General features: G+C 33.4%; 1 protein-coding gene and 1 long non-coding RNA gene across 5 annotated transcripts; one reads left to right on the forward strand and one right to left on the reverse strand.

The window, feature by feature from the left end:
• Positions 1-56: 56 nt before the first annotated feature.
• On the reverse strand, positions 57-8,148 carry LOC141668219 (potassium transporter 7-like). Of its 2 annotated transcripts, XM_074474995.1 has the most exons (10): positions 7,745-8,145; positions 6,242-6,470; positions 5,822-6,070; positions 5,601-5,651; positions 4,118-4,378; positions 3,154-3,206; positions 2,931-3,045; positions 2,533-2,787; positions 1,182-1,704; positions 59-968 (listed from the first exon to the last, which is right to left on the reverse strand). In XM_074474995.1, exons 1-10 carry the CDS (start codon positions 8,021-8,023, stop codon positions 434-436), a joined length of 2,550 nt encoding a protein of 849 aa, XP_074331096.1. In that variant the 5' UTR covers positions 8,024-8,145; the 3' UTR covers positions 59-433. The 2 variants fall into 2 exon arrangements, with proteins under 2 accessions (XP_074331095.1, XP_074331096.1); XM_074474994.1 differs by having other exon boundaries at positions 57-968; positions 2,931-3,206; positions 7,745-8,148.
• Positions 8,149-10,798: 2,650 nt separating this feature from the next.
• Positions 10,799-13,198, forward strand: LOC141668438 (uncharacterized). 3 transcript variants are annotated; one of them, XR_012553064.1, is made up of 4 exons: positions 10,799-11,100; positions 11,169-11,222; positions 12,131-12,887; positions 12,988-13,198. It is a non-coding gene; the product is annotated as an uncharacterized LOC141668438 (long non-coding RNA). The 3 variants fall into 3 exon arrangements; XR_012553063.1 differs by having other exon boundaries at positions 10,803-11,222; positions 12,131-12,266; positions 12,706-12,887; XR_012553062.1 differs by having other exon boundaries at positions 10,799-11,222.
• The last annotated feature ends 12,642 nt before the right edge of the window (positions 13,199-25,840 follow it).

Raw genomic sequence — 25,840 nt, forward strand, 5'->3', positions numbered from 1 at the left:
AAGAAAAAAAAAGAGCTGAAAACATAGCAACATTCGTTTATGAAATTCGTGTGTATAATTGACAAATTTATACAGACTGTGCTTTGTATTTGTTTCTTTTCTAAATTTCACAAAAAGAAAACAAAAAAAACTACTAACAATAATTACAAAAACTAATCCTTTAATCTCTCCGTCTTTCTCAGACTTGGAAAATTACAATTGGAGAGAAAACTACACTAAATTACCTATCATTTAGTGGGAGTTGCAAAACATCAAAATCGGAAGATACAAAACTGGAGCAATCAAAATGTTGGCAGAAAGCCAGATTAGACAACGCTGCAAAGAAGGGAGAAACTCAATTGGACTGATGATAATACCAGTCCTGGACACCTTGAGTGAAATCCCATCCCAGGAGTGTTAAATCATTTCTGTTCACTTGGATAGAAATCTTAAGTCAGACCATATAAGTCATGCTGACCTGTATCAGCTGCTGGTGAGGCACAGTGAAATTGGCAATCCCTCGCCTGGAGTTCTTCCTCAGGAAAGCATAAAAGTAATTTATTGCTAACTTCTTAATGAACCATGAATCTTTCTTTGCCCTGATGGCACCATGACCAAGAAGATAGACCATCCCGGATTCTCTAGCCTTCTTTAAAAATGACAGCTCTTGCTCAAGACTCTGTTTCGGATCTGTTCTACTTGTACTTGGAACTTCCGACTTTACCTCTTCTGAAGTGTTTGCACCTCCAAGTGGCTGTATTCTGTCGATATATGCAGAAAGGAGAGGAGTGGCAAGTGAGTAGGCACTGCCACTGGGAGCACCAAGAACTTGTGAGCTAGAATACTCATCTTCAAAATCTGAATCTTCATCTCCATCACTCGCTAATGATAGTTCCTGAGCCTCTCTGCGAATGAACTTCTCAAGGCTCTCAATTAAAAGCTTCTCAAAAACCAAATTATTTTCTTTGCGGACGTCCTTGTAGCCATATCTGTTGGAAGTGGTTTTTGAACTGAGTTAAGTTCCTTTAATCAATTAGCAAGACTGACACAATTAAACATGAAAGATGAGAACAAATTTTGCTAATTTGCAGGTGAGAAGGAGAACGTGGCAAACAGTTAACTGCAAAGGACATTTTCTTCTCTGGTAGAGTACCTGTCAGAACAATATAGTCATGCAAGAGTATGGCGGGGGGATTACATACCTGGCAATGCACCGAAATATGTGGTAACTTCTGGGGCAAACTCGACGGAACAAAAACCTTTCATCCTGAGGTACTAGAGGAACAGGAATATACTTAATGCACACAAATATAATCATAGAATGGACAGCAGGAAGAGTTGTCAAGAACTGTCCGAATATAGCTGGTACTCCCTTCACCAGCTCATTATACAGCAAACCGATTCCAGGAGCTCTAACTGTTCCAAGATTGCTACCCAACTGCCGCATTAAATCTATTGAAATTTTCTCCTTGACTTCACTTTCATACTTGAGCTTGCTACCATAGTTCCAGATGAACATTACTAAAAACATAATTATTGCAAACACCAGTATGATCCAACTTCCATCCCATACGCTCCATAAAACAGATGAGAAGAATATTAGTTCCATTCCTAGGGATATTACAGCAAAACCCACCACATATTCAACTTTAATCTGCCATATAAGGAGCATAACTAGAGTCACTAAGATTGTGGTCGTCATCATAACTCCAACCTCAACAATGCCTGTTAACAGATCAAATTAACATAGAACTTAAATCAAATTTTCAATGAATATGCATCATCACTGAAGCCACATCAATCAAGAAGCATAAACCTGCTCTTAGTTATTTCTAAATACCAAAATCACTGTGGATTTTCTTGTTTTTCTCCAATTTGTATTTTCAAGAAACAATATTAAGTTACTTGAATAAAAACGGTGTACATCAAGTAATTTTGACATTCCTCTAACGATTCTATTCAGTCTGAAAAAATTAATATCTTCTCTACAACTGAAGCTGTAACAACATTTTTCTAGGATTTAGAAGGCAGACCAGGCCTAGATAGTAATGCTAAGTAATTGTGGTTTTCAGTTGGCAGAACCTACGTTATTCGAACTCTTCATTATATCTTTGAGTGTCCGTGTCGGACACTCGACACTCGGACTTGGACACTTATTTTAAGCCAAAACGTGTATTTTTCAAACGGTTTCCGAGTCTGCTACTTGGACACGTGTCCATGTCGGACACTTCTAACCAAGTCCGAGTAACACAGGGCAGAACCAAGATCTGAATTAGGCGTAGAAATTCTGTAGAAGTGGATGCAACACTGCCAGCTAATAATTAGTACAGATACAACTGTATAGGTATGTCTACATTTAATTTGTACCAAGTTGTTAACATATAATAGTATCATAGACTACTTATGTCTGTTCTCAGCAAACAGATATATAGTTATGACAAGAATAATATCTAAAGCGTTACAGATAATAGATTGTAGACGACCATCCAAGTTCCAATATATTAAATATCTGTAATACTGGCCAAATCACAAGAAGAGTGAAACTATCATTACCATAAGCATTCCCAATTTCATTAATGTTTGATATAGAGCAAACCAACACCAGAGAGAACGCCAGTAGAAACCAATTTAGGACCGGGATATATATTTTCCCCATGTATTTTCGAGATGTATGAATTATTTTAAGGCGAGGGAAACAACCAAGAGCTGCTGACTGTTTAATACAAGAGAAAGTGGCAGTTGTCATTGTTCGACTAGCAATTAGTGCAGCAATGTTGGCAATGAGCAAGACAGGCCAGAATGCCCAACCTATTGACAAATAAATCAATGTAGCAAAAATCAGAACTCAATTAGATAGCTTCCCAATAGTTAATGAGTGACATGTTACATGTAAGAAGGGGTTGGAATAAAGAGCAGCCCCGAGGATAAAAAATGTTAGTTATGAAGCTTACTTGGAGTAGAAGCAAAGAAAGCATGAGTGGTATCAGCATGGTTACTCATGAGGTATGCAGCTTGGCCCAAGTACCCCAATAGAAGGCAAGGTAGTACAAGAAATGCATAAGCAAGCTGTATACAAAATGAATGGAGATAACTGATATAGAAAGAAAATGATAAAATATTGATACAATTACCACATATTTCATAAAAATAGCCCAATATCACATTTTCATTTACCTGAACTGATCTAACGGAAAAATGACAAAGATCAGCAAACATAGCCTCGGAACCTGAGATATGATTCAAGCTATTGCTTAGGATTAGTTAAGTTATTACAAAGTATAGGCATGAACTATCTTGTACAGTATTTGTGCTAATAGGATTTTAAAGAACCTAGTATATTTTTCATATTTCACATTGAATTTTTTTATGCACCGAAAGTTGCCAAAATAATCACAACTTCTATATTGAACTTCCAAAACTGACTTCACTCAAATAGAAATGCAGGTTGCCCAGGACATAAAGCCCAAAAAGAATGTAAAACACAATGTCTGTACAATGTTCTTGGTAAAAGATTTGCATTACTAAGAACCTGTGTCATAATTTGTGAAAACTACCGAGTATAGTCAGATGTTATGAAAACATTTAAACTTTTTTTACACGATTTGACATTTGTAATTGTTTTATAGCGAGAAAGTTATACAATGCTCCCTTGGGAGGATGAAGGGGTAAAACTCAATAAAAGAAAAGGACCATCATATAAAATTAAACAAATGGAAAATTTAGCTTAGTACATCAGTGTGATACACCTTTTTTCTTTTCCCAATGATGTGACACAATTTAATAACAAAATTCTTTATATGTCCACATAAGAAAATCCCAAAGGAAGCGAAAACAAAAATCCTGGCGCTAAATAAAAGACAGTAGCTCAGTGTAACAATTTAAAATTGCATTTGATACAAACACCCGTGAATAATTACCCATCATTATAATTTTTCAATCCAAATATTATCTTGTATTCTAGAAATCCTAAAAGTTAAAAATCACAAACACAATCCTAAATACTAGGTAAGTTATGATTTTATAACTACGGAATCAAAGAATTGCACATTGTGCATTAAAGACATAACACAGACATAACTAATAGGTAAGTTAAACATATATATATATATATATATATATAATGGAATTCAAGGACTACCAGTTGCACATAGAAGACAGCCTCCAAGGGAATACCAAGCCTTAGTAGAATTCCTCTCGAAAAAATAATAGATGTGAATAGGATTGAATGCCTTCAAGACACTGCTATCGTATTTTAGAAGATTGTAGACTCCAATGGTTCCAAGTAAGATAAACCATATTAGTAAAGCAGGTCCAATAACAATCCCCACTTTACTTGTGGCGTATCTCTGTACACTGAATAAAACTACCAGAAATGCAACTGATATCATAACTATGTGATCTGCATCAAAAACAGGAAACTGGTTAATGCACAAACCTGATGCATATAGATTATAGACCTCCAACTACATATGCAAAAGCTTTTTATAATTTGAAGGAGGAGCAAGACTTGCATGTAGAATTGTGTAAACCAAGAACCTTTATTTCCACAGGTAACACTCTCTTGATAAGGAACTTTTTAGAGTACTAAAGAAGATCAGACAAAACTAAACAGGCTGACTTATAGACTAGCATAGCAAAGTGCTATCCAACAGTTGTATTAGGTAACAGATTTTACTTCCTGGTAGATGGGTAACCATCGCAAGGTACAAAACATCAAGATATATTCAAATTGCAATTAATTAGTAGAGTTAGACCAAGCCAGAGGGTGTTCGCCAGACAACAAAAAAGGGCATTAGACTGTCATTGAAAGAGAGTGCCATTATAAAAAAAATTGATGGCAGTACACTTGCAACAGGGTGTCAAAGACTGCTATTATTAGTAGAACTAAAGAGTTTAGATCTAACACTATCTGTTCAGATGAGAATAACCGCTTTGTAAAGATGATGGAAACTGCATGATGTTTAAAGATGTGTCAAAAGAATAATAATGGCTGAGAGATATATAATCGGATTATAGACTTAAAGGGAGGTGGCTTTAAAATGTTTCTAAGGATGACCACACCTGTTGAGTAAGCAAAATTTTTTGTGAACTAACAAAGAGAAAATTATCCCTAGCAATGCAGTCCAGTAGAATTTCCTCTCTCCACAGTAATAAGAGGTCAAGGGGTACGAACCTCAGTGGAGGTGGGGGCATAATAATTTAGATTTCCGCAGTTGACCAATACCAAAAAGTACAATAATATAAATAGATAAACAGAAAAACAAAGGAAATCTGTAAAAGCTGGCTATATTCAACTCCTAATTTCTGAGTCTGGTCAGGTAGACAGAGAAATTGTCATGAATTTGACTCGTGACGCAATAGTAGCTAATAAATGTTATGGCAATAAAGGGCATAAAAGGGGTTCGCAGTACCTTGGAAGACACTACCTACCTCCTTAGCTACCCACAAAGCAGATCAAATTGCTTTAATATTTTGCCTTGGGATTAGCTTAATTGATTGTACAAGATTCCCTTATATATACAGTTGTTCTCCTTTCCCCTTCGGTCAAAAAAATAAATAAAACTAAGTTCTACTTCGTGTCTTAGATTTCCATTTCTAAATGTTATAAGTAGAACTTTCACCTTGCCTGATCCCTTCCACTCCAAGTTCCAGACCGCCAACTGCAGACATAACTGCATTTGAGGATTGAAAAGAGGAAAAGGTAAGATCTTAGTTTCTGTGTCAACATGACCGTAAATGTCAGTTTTATAAAGTATTATGGATGTCATGTGACAGATAACTATGTCTATTACTGCAAGCTCAAGTAAGAAAAAACTTTAATTATGAACTGAACATTAGAGACCTGACATTGCCGGTGTAACAACCCCATCAGCAATCACCATGGAGGTACCAGCAAGAACCAAAATCAAAAGAAGCTTTTTTAAAGCCAGAGAGGCTTCAAGACATTCTTTAATCTTTAATGATCTCTCAAGTTCTGGTGATGGCACCTTGAGCCTGAAGCTTGATAATCGTGTATCAGATGGTTGTTGATTTGGAAGAAGACTAACATTAGCACGCCTACATATTAAGGAGTACAAAGCAAATGTGCCACCTGCAAATTACATATACTTGGGTTTATTATTTCTTTCACCGGCTAATTTTGCAATTCTGATTAGGTTAATCAAACTCTTTGTTGCTTTATCTCCATTTACTTAATATTTTTTAATTGTCATCTTTATAGTAGCTTCTAAGGAATAAAGACTAAAACCGGAATACTTTATACCTTCACCATCGTTGTTGGCCAAGAGCACAATAAGAACATATTTAAATGATGGGATCAAAATTAACGTATACAGAACAAGCGATAATGCCCCAACGACATCCTCATCTCCGTTTACTGGTGCCTTGCTAAACATCACACTGAAGGTATATAGCGGACTTGTTCCAACATCACCAAACACAACCCCAAGCATCTGCAGAGCCAAGAAAATACTTTTCCCCAAAGTGACATCCTGTCATCACATTTGTTCGCTTAGACACAAAATAGTATTCATTAATTCCAAATTTTTGTTTCTGATTGGTTAACAAATAAGTTACACTGGTATATGCTCGTCATCAATAACATTCTGGGGAACTGAATCAGGACAATTATCGAACATGGGGGGCTTGTTTGAGCAAAAGCATTATTAGAGGTGCTAATTTTCTGTTAAGATTTCTCTGCTTAGTTGGAAACAGTGCAGGTCTGTACTCTTTACTCAATATTGATCAACTATCTTATTTATTCCCTATCTTTATAGTAGTTTCTTTTATCACCAAAAGAAAAAAAAATGACTTCTACATCAATGCACTTGGTTGTCTTTTTTTACCTAAATAACTAAACTTGCAAAAATGAACCTTAAAATGCTCTATCTAAAACTAGTAATTTCATTTACTATTCTTTCAACTTCGTAAACCTTTCAGGCATATTATGAGCGGTACATGCATTCATACGTAACTGATGCCATAAAGTGTTTATGAGCTTTTTTTATATTAATTCCTGGATCAAGAAATATGCGGATCCATTAAATAAATAAACCAAAAGCACTACTTAAACACGTGAGATAGCATAAAAGTGGTTATGAATTTATATCACATGTAAGTTATTTCAGGAGCATTCATAAACAACTTTTTTTTTTAAATTATTCCTGAACCAAACAATTTAGAAATTGGTTCAATTATTAAACCGAACACAACTCACTCCTAATTAAAATGAGACGATAAACATACAACCGGTACATGAACTTTTTCTTCGTAGATGACTGATAAATTATTTTAAATTATTTCCGGACGGACTGATAAGTGACACAACATTTAACTAACAGATGGGATCTCACATTCTCACAAGTAATCCTAAGCTAGTTATTTCCATATCAATGAATACGCACACTTTCAATCACGAAACAAAACCACTACTAACAAACACAAACACAAACACAACAAATAACCAAATTCCACAAACATTCTCAACCTAAATTCCACATTCCTTCACACACAATCAAGACACACCAATTCATCAACTCAATAAATAAAATCGCAATAAACATAAACTCACGACATCAAATAAACCTCATAATCAGTCACAATCAACACACCAATTCATCAACTCAATAAATAAAATAGGGATAAACATAAATCTTCTTAGACGAAAATAAACCTCATAATCATTCACAATCAACACACCGATTCATCAACTCAATAAATAATATAAAATCAAAATGAACATAAACTTTTTGAGACGAAAATAAACCTCAGAATCAATCCGCTGAACGCCAGGAACCTCAAGTGCCTCAACATCAAACGAATCAATCCTCGGCTCGGTTCGAATCAATTTATAATCAACATTCTCATCCTCATCCGAATCCAACACATGTTGCGGAGGCAAATCCTCATCAAATTCAACGTCGTTTTCATCGTCATCCTCGTCATCATCACCGTCAGCTTGAAATATCCAACGCCGTGACTCGAGTGAATCAGTTGATACAGATGTTTTCATTTTGTTCTTATCGGATCTGGTGTGTTCAGACATGTCTGTGTGCGTGTGTGTGTGTTTTTTTTAGTTAGTGTTAGTTTAGTTAATTTTTGTGTGTTTTTGTAGGTTAAGATAGAAACAGGTGTGTGTTTGTGTGTATTATTGAGGTAATGTTGAGGATTCAACCCTGTATTGCACGGGGCAGTGTGCACGTGATGGTGATTAAGTAATGTAAACTTGTCCGAAGCTTATCCAACTGTCATAGGTTGGGCTGCTGTAATTTATTTACGTGCCGCATGCTACATTCCCACTCTTATTACCCCGAGTGGTTGATTATTTCCGAGTTGAATTCTAAATTTTTATAAATTAATCTTAAATAATTTACGAATAATTTGGCTTGTTTATATCCCTAAAGGTAATAATGTAAAATATTTTAATCTTATATTTTGAGTGAAAATTATTGCTTGCTTTTGTTATTATAAAATTTTTGAGAGCATAATTATGAAAGAAAATTAAATTATTTTACTTATATTTTACTTCTTTTTCACTCTTTTTAAAATCCAAGAGCAAGGTGTTAGCAAATTTTATGATCCACCGTGCGACATCTTTTCACTTTATTAAAAAGGAAAATTTAAACTCAATCGATATTAAAAATTGATCAAAAATTATAATTTTTTTGGACAGGCGAAACTATAATTGATAACAAATAACTAAATTCGATCTGATTAAATGATACAATATTAAGTGCCGGCTGAAAGCAAAAATATTTAATCAAAGAAATGAATATTGGCCTCCACTGACCTAATTTTGAGAGAAAATTATCTCATGTAACACATTTCCGAAAAATGTGCTTAATTACTACTTTAAAACTTGACATCTAGTAATTTTTGAAAAAACTCAAACGCTACTTCATGCCGTGCTTAGCCATTTTTGATTTATTTTTTCCAGCATAACGATGCGCGGAGTTCTGTTATACGGTGCGTGGTATTATACACGGAAAATAAAATAGCAAAAACATATACAAAAAATATAACTTTAAACGGTGTAATGTGTTGATAAATTTTATTTTTTAAATATTTTTAAAACTCAAATTAGCAAAATTAGCAATTGTTGAAGTCTTTTAGGCCTTTAAGTATGTTGTAGAGGGGGTTAATACAGTATAAATAATTAAATCGAACTGACACACAAGATTCAGGATCAGTTTTATATTAATAAATAGAAACTGATTACAAAACTCTCTCAAATGATGAATATATATCCTTGAGAGCTGCTAGGTTACACAAAAATATATTTCAATCATCGACACTTCTAGTGTTAACCTAATATGTGCTTATAGACTGCACAATTTAAAGGTAGACCTTACTTCATACATTGATTTAGGACCCATTTGTTAAATCTGAACAATATATTCTGAACGATTATAATTTCTGAATGAATAGCTATTCTGAACTGAATTAGTAATAGCAGTTTGATATATTGTATTAAATTTTCTGAATGAAAAAAATTCAATTTATTAACATTAAACTTTATTATTTGTTTTTGTAGTGTTTTACCAAATTTAATTTAACTAATTACCCAAATATAAATTATTATTACATTTTATAATAAAACAAACATTTCATATTTAATAACACTACCATATATGGGCTTCACTAACACTTTTTTTTGGTGTTACTAGTCAAAACCTTACCATAAGGTAAAAAAATTAATCTAGGGTTACATATTTTTTTTAATATGACATTGGTATGGCTTGGTTACCACATACATGACTGGATATATATGGTAACACTAAATTCGGTGTTAGTGTTTGTTTTTAAAAATGTGTTACTAATAACCGAATTTTTTAGGCTGGCGAGTACAATTAACATAAGCGGGATGAATCTATACTATACTATAATAGTCGTAATAGATATAATTTGGTTCAACGATAATTTTCTAATTTTGATTATTACAAAAATAGATAAATAGTGTTATATATCTAATAAACTACTAAATTATTAAACTACTACTAAATATAGTATACTTATCATACTAAACTACGAATCCAACTTATCCTATTATTAAAAGGATATACATAATAGTGTTATATATCTGCTAAACTACTAAATTGTTAAACTACTAGAAATAGTCTATTTATTCTACTAAATTACGACCACATGTTATTCTATTATTTTTATTATAAATTTATAATCATTATATATTTATATAAATATTTTAAAAATATAATATAACTGGATAAATAAAAATTTAAAATATTAATGGGAACCCGTGCATCGCACGTGATTTATGCTAGTTTTATTAAAAACAAGGGGGAATAAAAAATCTTTACTTAGGGGGTGTATTCAATTGGGATTTTGAAGGATTTTTATGGATTTTAGAAATCATGGGGTATTCAATTTGGATTTTAAATAATCCTTTAAAATCTGAAGGTATTCAACAAGGATTGGAAAAATTCTTTTAAAATCTGAGTGTATTCAATTTAGATTTGAAAAAGTCAATCAAAATTTGGTGGTATTCAATTTGGATTTTAAAAAATCCATCAAAATCTGATGGTATTCAACAGTCCATAGATTTTCTTTTATTTAAAAAAGTTGTGGATTTTGATGAATTTCCTAGTACATTTTTAATATCTTGAAATCTCTTCAAAATACATTAGATTTTGATAGATTTCTAAAAAAATTCACAAAATCTGCAAGACTCTACAAGATTTTGGATCAACTCCATCCAAATCGACGAAAAATTGAAATTAACGAAAATCTTTTAAAATTCATAGATTATTAACAATGTTTTAAAATCTGAAATGATACGGCCCTTAGTTTTAAACCTAGAAAACAGGTCCATCTCTCTCACAAAAACTCTCCCTATCGTTCTCTTCACTCTCTCGCTCTCTTCACTCTCTTGCTTTCACTCAACCTGCTCTCACTCTCTGTTCTTCACTCACCCACCGCATTCAGTTAACCGTGTCTCTTTCTTTATTGGTTATTGGGTCTTCACTCTATCTGGTATTCTACTTTCAATTAATGAGGGCTTCAACTCTCAATCGGGTCTCTCATCAGGATTTTGTATTTTAATTGAGTCTTTAATTTTGATTTCTGAATTGGGAGCTTGTTAAAAATGTTTGCTAGACGACAAAGGTATGAATTCTTCTTTTATTTATTTAGTACTCTTTGAATCTTGTTTTATTTCTGATTTTTTTTAACAGAACCCTTCTTGAAGAAAGAACAGATTTCAAAGAACCGATTATTGATAAAAGACTGTAAGTACTGCCTGCTAATTTCTGAGTTTGAGTTTATAAATAGTATTTATAATCTAAATTAATGTTTTGAGTCGGTTCTCGAGGTTTGCCCAATTTTTTCATATAAACCCTTAATTTTAAAACTTTTATTTAAAAATATGAACATGATTAAGATCTCTACTCTCTGGGTCACTCTGCTAAATTACCTGATTATATATACATCTTAGCTTTAAATAGCAAATTAATTAGGTCCTCATCATTATATTAGTACTCTAGTAGTCTTTTGTTCTTATTGTTACCCATAGACCAGTGTTTATGGGCTTAGTTAGTTCTTAATCCAGTATGACCATTATACACTCTTATCATAATTTCATTTTGTTCTTTTGACATTGAAGGTTTGGGAGATTTAGCAAAATGTTGTAATGGTTTGTATATCAGTTAGCGTCTTCACTTTTGCAGTTCTATTTCACACCATACATCTCTCTGCAATGACTAAGTTAATGTACAATTTTAATTTTTCTTGCTTGTGATATGAAATATTTAGACCCGGGCTAAAATTTTGAGGTGTATTATAAGAGGTGATAATTTGAAGCAAGCTTTTTATGTTGTTTCTCCCATGGCCAATATTATATGATGTAATTTTTTGGCACGAGGCAAATCTCCTTTTTTCTGAAACCATACAGCTTTACTATATAGTATATCCCTTGTAGGTGGGTGTTAAAGTCCAATAAGAATACTTTTTCTATGTCAAACAATTATAATACTATATTTTTGAATTATTTAAGTCAAATGATTAACAATTTATTTGTGTAATTTTGTTCGTACAATGATTATCAAGCTAAGATTCTCAAGAAAAGCCTGTAATTTTTTGGTTGAGAATGGTAAGCTTTATCCGAAAAACTCAAAAACCCAACTGACTCTTTTTGTAGGTTTCAGTATGTTGCTTTATGTTGTATCTCCTTGATGGGTTACGTGGACAAAAGAAATGTATAGAAGGATGTAAATTATATTGTAGGTCGGAATACAGGATTTGGATGTACCACACGTGCAAATATGCAGGGAAAAGTATGTAAGATCTAGACTGCAAATTTTTAATAATTATTCTTTGTGAGATCTTATTCGTTAAATAGCTTAATTTGTGCTTAATTTGGACCTCTATATATGAGCACTTTCTTTTCTACGACCTATGGTCTTGGATTTGTAGTACTTCCTGCAACTCTAGTTCACGTGTTCTTATTTAACAAAAGGTATGCCCAACCATTTGTCTATCATCTCCTGACTAAGTCTCATAAATTTGCATAATATAAATAATATAACTGTGACTTGCTTGTGCCATTGCCATTTCCATTTTGTATACCCTTCCGCTTGGCATCATAAGTTCAACTACAAATCAGGTTACACTGGATAAGCTTAAGTTGAAATAGTTGCATATTCCTTTATTTTATAATATTTTTCAGGTTTTTTTTTCTTACACCTGATATATATATTTTTTTTGTATCTGCAGACACCATGTCTAAATATAATAACGAAATATATTATTGGGTATTTGTATCCAAGATGTCATGTCGCTAATATGTTCTTTAAGGTGAATGGATACATAACATGAGTCAGGCTCTTACATTTATCATGGACTTTAAACTTGGCCATTACGTGAAGATTCCATCGTGAACAATGTTTATGGCTCAAGTAAGATATAAAAATAGTTCGTGTTATTTTTCTTACTTTTAAAGTTGATCCCAAGTGCAATACACTTGAGAACTGACTGTTATGATAATTGATTTTCCAGGTGCTGTGAAGTATAATATCAGTTCTTGTATACTGCTTGGTGGCTTTTGGAGGGAATTTTGAAGTTTATTTATTTTGATTTTCGTAGAACTTTGTATTTGTTGGATGAACCTGTACTTTTGCATACAGTTCTCAATTTGAACTAATATGTATTCAAGTCTTAATAATATGTATTCAAGTCTTAATGTTGCAAGTAGACTTGGATTTTATTACATTTCAAAAATTAAAAAGTTTAACTAATAGATATTTTTATGTTGGCAAAAATAGGAAAACTTGATAAAATAAATACAAAAGTGTTACAGTAGATACAAGAGTGTTTATGAAGGAAGTGTTACAATAAGCTATAAAGATGTTACCAAAAGAATTTAATTGTTTTACAGTAATGTGTTACAATAGCAAAAATGATATTACAAAAGAGTTTATTGCAACATTTTTTTCGGTGTTACTAAGGGTTTAAGTGTGTTGCAATGAAACTGTGGTTACAAGTGCCTGGTGTTACCATAAAAACAGAAAGTGTAACCATAGGGGGTCTATTGTTACACTTCTATCAGTGTCACCAAATTTTCAAAAGTGTTACCTTATACCCCTATTGTAGCAAGGGTAAATCCAACACCCACAAATTTTCAAAAAGTGGAACCATAGCCAAATTTTTTGCTTTAGGTAACACTTTTTGGTCATTTTAACACTTTTTTTTGGTGTTACTACAGGCCAAATATGGTGTAGTGTAATTTAAAGTATATAAACATTATACAATGATAATAAAATAAGAATTTAATCAATTAAATTTTAAAAATGAAAAAAGACTTTTCTTTCAAAAAAACAAAAGAAGCTTTAAAAATATTACAGTAACAAAATTCTATTTATATTGTTAATACTTATAATACATTATAAGTGAGGAGTAAAGATGACACATGAGGGGCCTTAGCAGAGGCCTCCCTTCACGATGGTTCGTCCAACATATTTACAAGGATTAATTCAGAACAATTTTGAGTCGTCCATCACTCAAATAGTTTAAGCAAACAACCTGAACTATGAAATAATCACCCATTAAGTTCAATTAGAATGGTTCCGTTGTTAACAAATGGGGCCTTAATGTCTTTTTCATAGTACTAACAAATATAACAGGAGTAGTGTTGGTTATAATTATATTTTTTTTATTTTCATCAGTGTATTTGTTATATCCCAAACACTCTTTCCAGTTTTTGTCATTTATGAGTTTATGGACCTTTTTACCTGAAGACATCCGGGTTTTAAACACTTTTCTTTCCTTTTCAAGTACTTCTTATAGCATTGCATATTTAATGTGCATCTGAACTTCATTGTGTGTGGCCTTTTTACATGCTTTGTTAGTTTCATGCATACATACAAGCTCGACTTCTAAATGATCATTTCTTTTCTTAAATTATTTATTCTCATTTACTAGGCTATCATTTTCAATAGACTTATTCTTGAAATTAACATGTAGATAATATAAGAAGCACTGCACCATAAATAGCATATAGCAACAGCAAGAAAATGTAACAACAGGCCCAAAAAAATGTTACCACAGCCAAAAAAAGCCCTAAGATAACATAAAAATTAAGTTGTTTTTTTTTCGAGTTATCTTGGACCGCAAAGGTAACATTCCTTTTGCCCTGCTGCAACCTTGAATTTTGTGTTACAATAGGCTTCAAAGGTAACATCAATGTATGTCTATAGTATCACACTATACATGTTACCTTTGCACTTAGAATTTGCAAACAAAAATGGGCCCCACATGTAAGGCCATTGTGGGCCCCACATGTGGGTCACCAAATCATTATAACAATTTTTCCCTACTGTAACAGCTTTTTAATAATTTGTATTATATTATACTAATTTGTTTGTAATATTGAAGTACCTAATCTAACATATTTCTCAAAAAAAATTGATATGATTTGTTTGTAAATTGAACATGCCCATAAACCTGTTTTTCATACAAATCAATAAAATAAACAATTCAAACCACCAAAATTCAAATAGGTACAAACTCCCGCCAAATACTACTTCAGTTTTCACACAATCACCATCAACTCCACATAATCCAAAAAACAGGTACATAGTCTATAATCTAGGACGATATCAACTAAAATTTGACAATCAGTTTGACAATAATTTAGCAAGGCACGAATCTGTTCCTGCTCTTCATTATTTTCTGATTCAGAGGATAAAGTAGCATCCTGTTTAGCCACTACAGGAAACAAATCAGTGAATGTAAATCCTAAGTAAATAAGTGCACTGGAATCAATTAAAAATTAGATATATGAGACTGAAAGAAAAATCCAGGATACAAAGAAAACTTTTTTACAACACATTAACAATACATACACATGTTTATTAGATTAGATTACAAATAAAATACACAGGAGTATTTTGCATTGAAGTGTTCCAAAAAGTATTTGCTTACCCAAAAAAATCAAGAATTTCAGCAACCTGATCTGCCAAGTCATTACAGCTAACACAGGGTCATCATGCCTCATAATAGCAGCTCCCAGCTGTACATTTATATCTAAGCAGATCACCTGTACATTTATATCTAAGCAGATCATATAATCAAAACCAAAACTAAAACAACAAAGTCATCTTGGGACAGTCAAACTCATTGATCAAGCCATTTAACGAAAATACAACAGAATTTGCAACGAAAACTAGTAACACAAATTAACACAAAATTAACTATCTTATTTTATATCCAAACTTCATATGATCCCCAACATCATACATTCCTTTCGAAAGATCCACTCCTGTTTCCTTCCCATCAGTAAGACCCGAGTCTCCCCTCCACTTAATTTGATTATCAACCAACTTTCCCGCTTCAAAAACCAAAACATCATTCTTAGAAATTCATAATGCTGTCCATACAAGTATCCTCCAGTAAGGAAGCAACATTGTTATAGAAGTACAATATATGACAATGTAAAACCATTAGGAATATACAAAGAAAATTAGCTAGTTATAACTCTAGTCCTCTGTTTTCACGAACTAGTGCATATTTATATATATCTACAGTTCTTCCATTCTCATATATGATATACCTTAAACAAACTTATGAAAGAATGAAATAATTGAACTCAGATCAAGAAGTGTATTTTGCAATTCAATCTACAATCGAAAGCATGAACTTATGTGTACATAAATTTTATGTCTTTCATCTGATGAGTGTAATTATAATAGATATCATTTATTGATTTCATAATACAAACTTATGTCCTCGAATCCGACACAGAAGTTTCCCTTCATAAATCATTACAGTTTTCGTAAAATTAACACAAATTCAAAAAAAAAATCAAAGTAAGATAACAATATGGCAATCAACCAGGTGCATCTGCAATGTGGCAATTAAAACAGTGTGACAAAGAAGGTTGGAATCCATATAATAAATGAAAGGGAGAGAGAACTTATAAATTTTCTGGTAATGACCTCTCCTGGTGCTCTAGAATAATCAATTGGGTTTCTTCCAGTAATTATTTCCATTAGCTGAACTCCAAAACTATATACATCACTTCCTTCATTAAGCATCCATGTACTTGCATAATCTGGAGAAACATATCTGCAGACAAAGACAACGGTAAACATGATCAAGAACAAACTTTTCACAACATCATTGCATGGTGAGCATATGAAATGAACATACCCGAATGTACCCATCACTCGTGCAGTCACCTGGCTTATTTCAGATCCTAACAATTTGGCAAGTTCAAAATATGATACTTTGGGGTTCCACTTACAATCCAGAAGGATGTTGCTGGATTTAACATCACGGAGTCTTAATTATGTGTGTGTCTAAGATGATAACGCAGAAAAATTTGAATTAATCATAAACATAAACTGATAAACTAATATCAAACAAAATGACAAGCAATGAGAAAAATTAAGACATAGGGAAAGGTCGCTTACCAGATATCTCCCACTTCTTAAATCTCACAATCCAGATGTCTGAACTAACCTGAGTGGAGAAAACTTGATCCACCCAAATCCGATAATGCTTCCCTTGTTTGTCTCCATAACACTGTCTCAATGCATCTACAAAATCGTGAAGAGGTTTCTCAAAACCAGATGAGTGGACATAAAAACCGCATGGGCCCTGAGAACAATATAAAGCATCATGAATAAGTGTAACCAGAGTTACACAAAAAGGCTATGATGCAAAGATATAAAGTTATACATTATAAAGCAGATTATAAACATTATTATGAAAACACTATGATGCAAAGTTATACATTTCCTAATCTTGATCCTCACGAGAACTTAATATAAACCAATGAAAAAATCAGACCAAAAATTAAACACAAATAAAAAATTAGAGGTTATCAATGTTACTTTATTTTCAAGCCCGTGTTTCCAGTAAAATCAGGAATTGAACCAGAAAGAGAATTCCCATCCAGCCATCTGTAGCCAAAAAAGTTGAGATGTAGTATAGAGAATGTCAAAAAATCAAGCAGAAAGCAAAGGAAAACTTTACTGGAGCAAATTGCAAATGAGATTTATAGCTTGCAACTCAGTTATATTCCTTATTCCCAATAAAGTATGGGCTAAACCCTTAAGAGAAAATGCAGGCTGATAAACACTAGAAACACTGATAAACCCTTACTAATTGAAATATTGATTAAACCCACATCACTGACATGATCATCTTCTGATTCCCAATTGTTTTCTTCTGAAAATAATTGGGAATATAAGATGCAATCAACAAGACAAAGGCATGTATTCTGCTTTGCATTTTATTTATCAGACCACTGATGAAGCCCAATAAAATGATATTTATTTTTAATATTCTTCTTGTATTTGTTAAATATAATATAAGATCATATTAAGTCCTCCTAACACCTGGAGGACTGTGGGGTTTTAGAGAGTTGATAACCTAAAAAATAACAGTATTTGCAGGAGACAAATAGCTGATTTTACATAAGGAGGATGTCGAAGTTTAGAAATAACACTGTTGTCCGGAATAACATAAGAACATTAACCCTTACAATTATCCACTGCAAACATTACTTCATTAAAGAGACTAAACTAAAATAATCCTCAGTGTCTAAAAATCTGTAGGCACAAAGTAATATTAAATGTTATACATGTAGAAAGAAGTAATACCCTGCCGTTGCCTCAACACGTTGTTCCACAGAAGGATTTGGGTCAAGCTTAAATTTATATACAGGAAATGTCAATACAACCCCAAGATGATCAGAATCTAACAATTGCAATGGCCTTATAAGAACTGCTTTCCCAGTTGACCTATCCCTCAATATGTTTTCACAGTCCTCCTACATTAATTGGAGAACATACAGATTTCAAGATTAACCGTCCTTTTCATTACCTAATCTTGGAAAAACATTGCCAGTGTTTAATACAAGAATTTAACCCAAAAACTAGTGGTAATCAAAGCTTTTTTTTCTTTCTAAACTATGGTAATCAAACTCGTGCATACTGAAAGTGAGTAAATTACCTCTCCTGACATCATATCAAGCGATTCAATATATGAGACTGTTTCTTGAGAGAATATCACAGGGGCTTTCTTTCCATTGTCTTTGTTGTCCATCCATGTTGCTTCTCGAATTCATCCCTTCCTGAATTCACAACCCTTTGTGCATAAGCAACACCATTTAACAATGGCCTTTCAAAAGTTATCCCTGACTTTGTACAAAATAAACCAAAACCATAACATACACACAAAATCAGAGAGAGAGAGGGAGACATGTAGTATATACATATACATACAAAATCAGAAAGAGACAGAGATAGTACCTTAAACTAGAACCGCAAGCTGATTTGACCCCCAATTTCAGTTAAAACATCTGTGAGACATTACCAATATAAAACCCTAGCTCCAATTAAGCTAATCTAGTTCAACTGAAAGCTCAGAGAGACTGAGAGAGAGATGTGTGAGAGAGCGAGAGATGTTTTGCAATTGAATCTGAAATTTATTTGCCGCTTCTCCAAAAAATATTGCCGCTTCTCCAAAAAATTTGAGAGCCCGCCTGATTGGAAGCCCAACGAGAGCCGAGAGCCCAAAAAACTGTCGCTAATTTCATATTTTTTTTATTTTTTAATAAATTTTTAAGTCTAAATAGTGCTCAAATTTTTTATTAATAAAAAATTATCAGTTACTAATTAATAAAATTTACAAAATTAACAAAAAAAATATTTTATCAATCTTTACTAATATTAATATTATTGCTTAATTATATTATCAAAATTGATTAATTTTCAAGTCAAATAATTTTATATATTTAATTATTTGTATAATGTTACTTTTTTAATCCATTAACACCCTATTGTAACATAAGTTTCCACATGTTACCATATGTAACACTTTGAAGCTATAGTAAGATGTTACAAAGGCTATGGTAACATCAAAAATACTACGTTGCGGTAGGCTAAGATGAGCATACCTAATGTAACATAATTTTGTAACACACATGATTAAACCATTGCGATAGACCATCTATGGCGAGTGAAGGTTTTCAATTCAGACATATTATCAATATCAATAGGGAAAACAACTGAAGATACCTTATCAATTCCTAACACTTCTTCTCCATGAGTGCATAACATTCTTCATCATTGTCAGATCCTGATGAGTCCATCCAGTCCTTGTGGAGTTTGATGTTAATAAAGCCTTTCCAGTTGACTTGGGGCACTAAGTAGCCAGATGTCCCCTTTCATTGCAGTTGTAACAAGTCACCTTGGCTTTATCAAACTTCCTTCTCTTGGAGTACTGTCCTTCAAACTTTATGAATTTTCCTTTTGTTAGGGCGAAAATACGCGCTAAAATTAAACGCAAGTATACGTATTTGCAAGTAGTATAAGATATAAATCAGATTCATTCCCACAGAGACTGGTTTAGGTTAAGTTCAATTTATGCACCTATGCAACAATGTATGGATATCGTTCAATGCTAAGACAAATAACAATTTGGGTTTTGATTAAACTAAGAGATTATACTAAATAGCATTAACTAAGAGAATTGAGGTTGAATTACTTATATGAGACAAACATGGGATTCTAACTTCATTACTACTTCATTCAAAGTCATTGTTCTCAATCTTAACATGTGATGGTGATGACAACTAATCAGATAACACGAAACTAGTAAACGCCAACTTTTGTTGTACGAATACCTTATTACCAGACATCCACAAAATAGATAGAAGCTGAATATACACCAATTATGTTGAGACCCTATATGTCTATAGAATTTGACAACATAACGGTTGAATGCACAAGTTATCTATCGTGATTACATAAGGCAAGTAAGATGGTTAAAATTACCTACAAATCATGCATATCAAATACATGAACCTATGTTAGCATGGCAAGTCACTACAAAAATAATGTCAATAGACATCACACATTAGACATCGATTAACTTTGCCACTGATGTTAGAAAAAGTATTGACATCACCCCGTGTTTTTTTGATGTCTTTGTTCTTTGTAGACATCGGTTATAATTAAACCGATGTCTAAAATTCACCCAAAAAAAAATTCGCGTCCACCATTTCTTTCCCCCCTTAGTGAAATTTTCATTCAGTTTTAGTTCTACATTCCCCCCAATCCCAAAATTCTCCCCCCTTAACCAAATTTTGGTCCCCCCCAAATCAATCTTCAGACACAAAATCAAAATAAAAAACTAAAAACTAAAAACTAAAAACTAAAAAATCAAAACTAAAAACTAACAACAGAAACTCTCTCTCTCGAACCCCCCCTCTCTCGAACCTCTCTCTCCCGATCAAACCTCTCTCCCCTCACAATCTCTCTGAACTCCGGCCATCATCTCACCATCACAATCTCTCGAAACTCTCTCTCTCTCTCTCTCGAACCCCTCTCTCTCTCTCTCTCTCGAACCTGTCTCTCTCTCTCTCCGCTCTCAATCTCTCCGTTAAGCCTCTTTCAGTTAACCTCTCTACTTCGGTAAGTGTTGTATCTACTTGAATCGAACTGGTCTTCTCTGCATGAAGACCAGTTTTAAAAGTTGAGGATTTTTGAATTTAAAGCCCTAATTTTGTAAATTGGGGTTTTTTCTAATTCGAAACCCTTATTTTTTTTTATTAATTTAGTGTCTAAACTTGTTGCTAATACTTTTCTTCTTGTGGTATACAGGACCTAATCTGAGAAAAAGATTTAAAACTTTAAGTAATTTGGGTGTTTTTGGTTGTACATTTGTATTTTTGTATTTTTTTGTATTTTTTATAAATTAGGTTTTCATTTGTTTGTAATGTTATGATTTGTTTTTGCTGGACATTAGTGCTATTTGATTTTTTGATCTTCGGTGAGTTTTCTTTTCCAACTCTATTTTGTACGCTTATACATTTGATTTGTTTTGTTAGTTTTGATAGTGTTTTTTTTTTGTTTATGTGCTATGTAGTTGGTTCTTATGTTGATCTATGTGATGTGTACAATATGCATTATGTATTATATGAAATCTCAGTTTTTTTTTGTTTGCAATTATGTGCAGGAGAATTCATTTTGGTATTAATATGTTATATTTAAATATAGTCGTGTTCTGAATTTTGTATGCAAGTGTCTGGTTAATTTAGTCATTGTGTATGCAAGTGTTTAGTTAAAAATAGTACATTTATAATTTGATAATCTGCATCCGTGATCTGACTATTATACTATGATTAATTATAGTTAATTATATAGTGATTATACATTAAGTATTGAATGACTAGTTAATATATAGTACTAGTACTATAATTAAATGTATAATATGAATTACGTAATGTATTACAAATCGATTCATATCATATTATAATAAAATGTATAATAATAAAATGTATAATATGCATTATGTATAATATGAATTCTCAGTTTTCTTATGTCGTTTATAGTCTGCCCTATGTGTGGTTGTCATACTTAAAATCAAGTTAGACTTATAAAATAAATATTAGACTTATAAAATAAATATAAGCCTTATACTGAATTTTTTAGTGACATACCAGGTGGTTTTAAATAGATAAGTCTTGGATAAAAGCCGATAGAGATTCTCTACAGTATGAAATTGGTGTTGAGAACTTCTTGATATTTGCCGAGGAAAATGCTAAAAATCCCAAGAAAATTCCTTGTCCTTGTGCACTGCTCTAACTTCAAAAAGTTTTCTGTGAATATAATCAGAGGTCATCTTTATGAATCAGGGTTTAGTTTAGGATATTCTGATTGGATTTGGCATGGAGAAAACCATGATAATAGTACTAGGTCATCTGTTGGTAGTACTTGTCCTCCCTCGAAGCCCATATCAATTTCAGAAACATTTAACGTGTGTGAAGCAGCCTATAGTGGAAGATTGCGATAAAGAGTCAGATAACTTTAAGAAGTTTGTTGCCGATGTGGAACAACCTCTGTTTGAGGGAAGTGAGTGTACTAAACTAGAGTCGGTCTTAAAATTACATAATTGGAAGGCTAGGTTTGGAGTTTCCGATAAAGCTTTTACTGATCTGCTTCAATCAATTGGATCAATTCTTCCTAAAGATAATCTGCTTCCGTCTAATATGTATGAAGCCAAGAAAACCTTGACTGATTTAGGCCTCGAGTATATTACATTCCACGATTGTCCAAATGACTGCGTATTATACAGGGGTCCAGTTCTCGAGTCTTCTTCCAAGTGTCCCAAATGCCATCTCTCTCGCTGGAAAGTTGGGAAAGATGGTCAAGTTATGGTAAATGTGCCAGCTAAGGTTATGTGGTATTTTCCGATAATCCCCAGATTTAAAAGAATGTTTAAATCTTCATCTACTGCTGAATTAATGAGTTGGCATGCAAATAATCGATCCAAAGATGGAAAGATGCGTCACCCCTCTGATTCTCCTTCTTGGAGAAATATAGATTGTAGGTGGCCTGAGTTTGGTAGCGAGGCAAGAAATATACGTTTAGGATTAGCGGCCGATGGTATAAATCCACACAACAATGGATTAAATAATCGGTACAGCTGCTGGCCATTTATGTTAGTAACGTATAATCTTCCTCCATGGTTATGCATGAAGAGGAAGTTTATGATGTTAACAACATTAATTTCAGGTTCACAAGAGCCTGGTAATGATATTGACGTATATATCCAGCCACTGATCGACGATTTAAAAAAATTGTGGGAGGAAGGTGAACCAAACGTGTACGATGCCCATACCAAATCCTTTTTCACTCTAAAGGCAATCTTGATGTGGACAATAAATGACTTCCTGGGATATGGAAATTTGTCGGGGTGCGTTAATAAGGGTCATAGGTCCTGTCCAGTATGTGGAGATCAGACCATGGCTAAATATCTAAGTCGTAGTAGAAAAATGAGCTACCAAGGACATCGTCGGTATTTAGATCTTTATCATCCGTATAGGAGGCAAAGGACAACTTTTAATGGAAAACAAGAATTTGGTTGTGCACCTGAACCACTTAGTGGAGAGGAAGTGTTGGGGAAATAACAGCAACTTTAGTTCAGTTTTGGGAGGGGGGAAGCCAAAAAAGGTGGACTCTCCATGGAAAAAATAGTCAGTTTTTTTTGAGTTAGAGTATTGGAAGTTTCACCATATTCGACATTGTTTAGATGTCATGCACGTCGAAAAGAACGTGTGTGATAATATAATTGGGACACTTCTGCACATGAAATTCAAGAGTAAAGAAAGCCTTTCCTCGCGTCTTGATTTGGTTGACATGGGAATACGGCCTGATTTAGCTCCAGAAGTAGGTGAGAAAACAACATACCTACCTCCTGCCCCTTATACTCTCTCCCGGAAAGAATAACAAACAATATTGACATCATTGTACGGCATGAAACTTCCATACGGACATGCTTCAAATATAAGAAACTGTGTATCGATGATTGATATGAAGTTGTATGGTTTAAAGTCCCATGACTGCCATATCCTTCTCCAACAACTACTACCTGTTTACATTCGTTCAGTGCTTCCGAAAAATGTTAGGGTTAGTATCATAAGATTGTGTTTTTTCTTCAACTCGGTGCAACAAAGTTGTAGATGTGTCGAAGTTGAATAAATTACAAGTAGATGTGATATTGACCCTGTGTGAGTTAGAGAAGATATTCCCTCCATCATTTTTTGATGTTATGATACATCTTATGGTCCACCTAGTAAGGGAACTGCGATTATGTGGACCATTTTTTTATAGATGGATGTTTCCATTTGAACGCTTCAATAAAATATTGAAGAGTTATGTAAGAAACCGATTCTATCCAGAAGGTTCTATAGCTGAAGGTTACCTCAAAGAAGAGTCAATAGAATTTTGCAGTGAGTTCTATAGCGGGAGTAGTAGAACAGTCGGTCTTCCGAAAGATGAAGAAAAAATTTCTGGTCCAATCGGTGGTGTGACTATGAAGTCAGTTGCGGAAAAAGAACGAGATGAGGCTCATCTTTCAGTTCTTCGTTTTAATTCAGAAGTGGAACCATATGTTATGTAAGTAAAACATAAAAAGTATACATATAATTGTTAAAGTTGTATTTGGTGTAGTTTAGTCGAATCAGATGTAACTAATTTCAGGTTGCATAAAAAATATTTGGAAGAGATTTATCGAGGGAAAAAGAAGAGTGTACAGTGGCTATTGGGAGAGCACAATCGACAATTTGCCGATTGGTTTGAACAAAAAGTTGGTTTACATTCTTTTTCCTTCTCTTTTATTTTTATAAGTCGTGTTTTTAAATTTATAGCCACTTATATGCATCAATAATTTACATGTAGGTCAGTACAGAAATGAGGGAGAATGCGGAAGCCGTATCTGAAACTATAAGATGGTTGGCTGGGAAACCTTCATTTTCAGTTTTGACTTACGGAAGTTATGCTGTTGAAGGGGTCCGATACCACACAAAGGATCGAGATAATGCAAGAGTAGTTCAGAATAGTGGTGTGTTATTAGTTGCGAGGACAGTCCAAGTCTCTAGTGCTAAGGACATGAATCCTATAGAGAGTGATTTAAAATTTTATGGGGTGATCAGGGAAATATGGGAATTAGACTACCACACATTCAAGGCCCCTCTGTTTTTATGTACATGGGCATCAAGTGACAAAGGTGTCAAATCCGATGATCTTGGTTTCACCCTTGTCAACTTCAATCGACCAGGTCACAAAAAGGACAAATATGTCTCTGTTGACCAAGTCAACCAAGTATTTTATATTGAGGATCCAGTTGATGCTAATTGGTCCGTTGTGTTATCGGCGACAACTCGAGACTATCATGATGTTTATAATGAAGATGCTCCTGAAGATACCTCCTGGAACCCTCCCCCATTCTGTTCTAATATCCCTACACGTGACCCTACTAATATTGATGATGCAAGTGTTTGTAATAGAAGAGAAAATGTTGAGGGTATATGGGTCAAAAAGTTATAGGAGTCTAGCTATATATTCTCCTTATTTGTAATTTTTCTTGTTATTTGTAATGTATCTTGTGATCTCTGTTTTCTTGTAATTTTTCAATGTAGTTATAGAAGTCTATCTGTAATTTTTCTTGACAATTAAATGAGAATTTTGTTTAATTTCTGCATATCTGTTAGACATTATACCATGAACTGTGTAGTTGTTCTAATATGTTAAATATTAGTTAATTTTTCAGATTAGAGGAAGAGGAAAGAATGGCACCAAAAAAGCAAATGCGAAAGCAATCAGAAAAGACTGCATCACAGAATCTTAGCGGTGGAAGCCTCAAGCGGCTGGAGGATGTTCTGAACAATGATGAAAACAATGAAGGGCATGCATCGGAATCTCAACCGACTAACTCAGAACAAACAAATACTACAACTAATACAGCTACAAGGAAGTCTGGGGGTAAGCGAGGCGTATGCGCAATGTACAAAGTGATTGTCAAGAAAGCTCACGGGAAGAAAGTTAAAGTCACTGCCAAT

This window comes from Apium graveolens, chromosome 6 (genome assembly GCF_009905375.1).
Source record: "Apium graveolens cultivar Ventura chromosome 6, ASM990537v1, whole genome shotgun sequence".
NCBI lineage: Eukaryota > Viridiplantae > Streptophyta > Magnoliopsida > Apiales > Apiaceae > Apium > Apium graveolens.

Bases quoted from the DNA above. Each gene is read 5' to 3' on its own strand.
- LOC141668219 (XM_074474994.1), bottom strand. From the start codon at position 8,023: ATGTCTGAACACACCAGATCCGATAAGAACAAAATGAAAACATCTGTA. The intron at 5,652-5,821 runs GTCTCTAATGTT...CCTCAAATGCAG, and splicing joins TGTTACACCGGCAATGTCAG to TTATGTCTGCAGTTGGCGGT. The intron at 3,207-4,117 runs GTAGTCCTTGAA...ATCATATCTCAG, and splicing joins CTGTCTTCTATGTGCAACTG to GTTCCGAGGCTATGTTTGCT.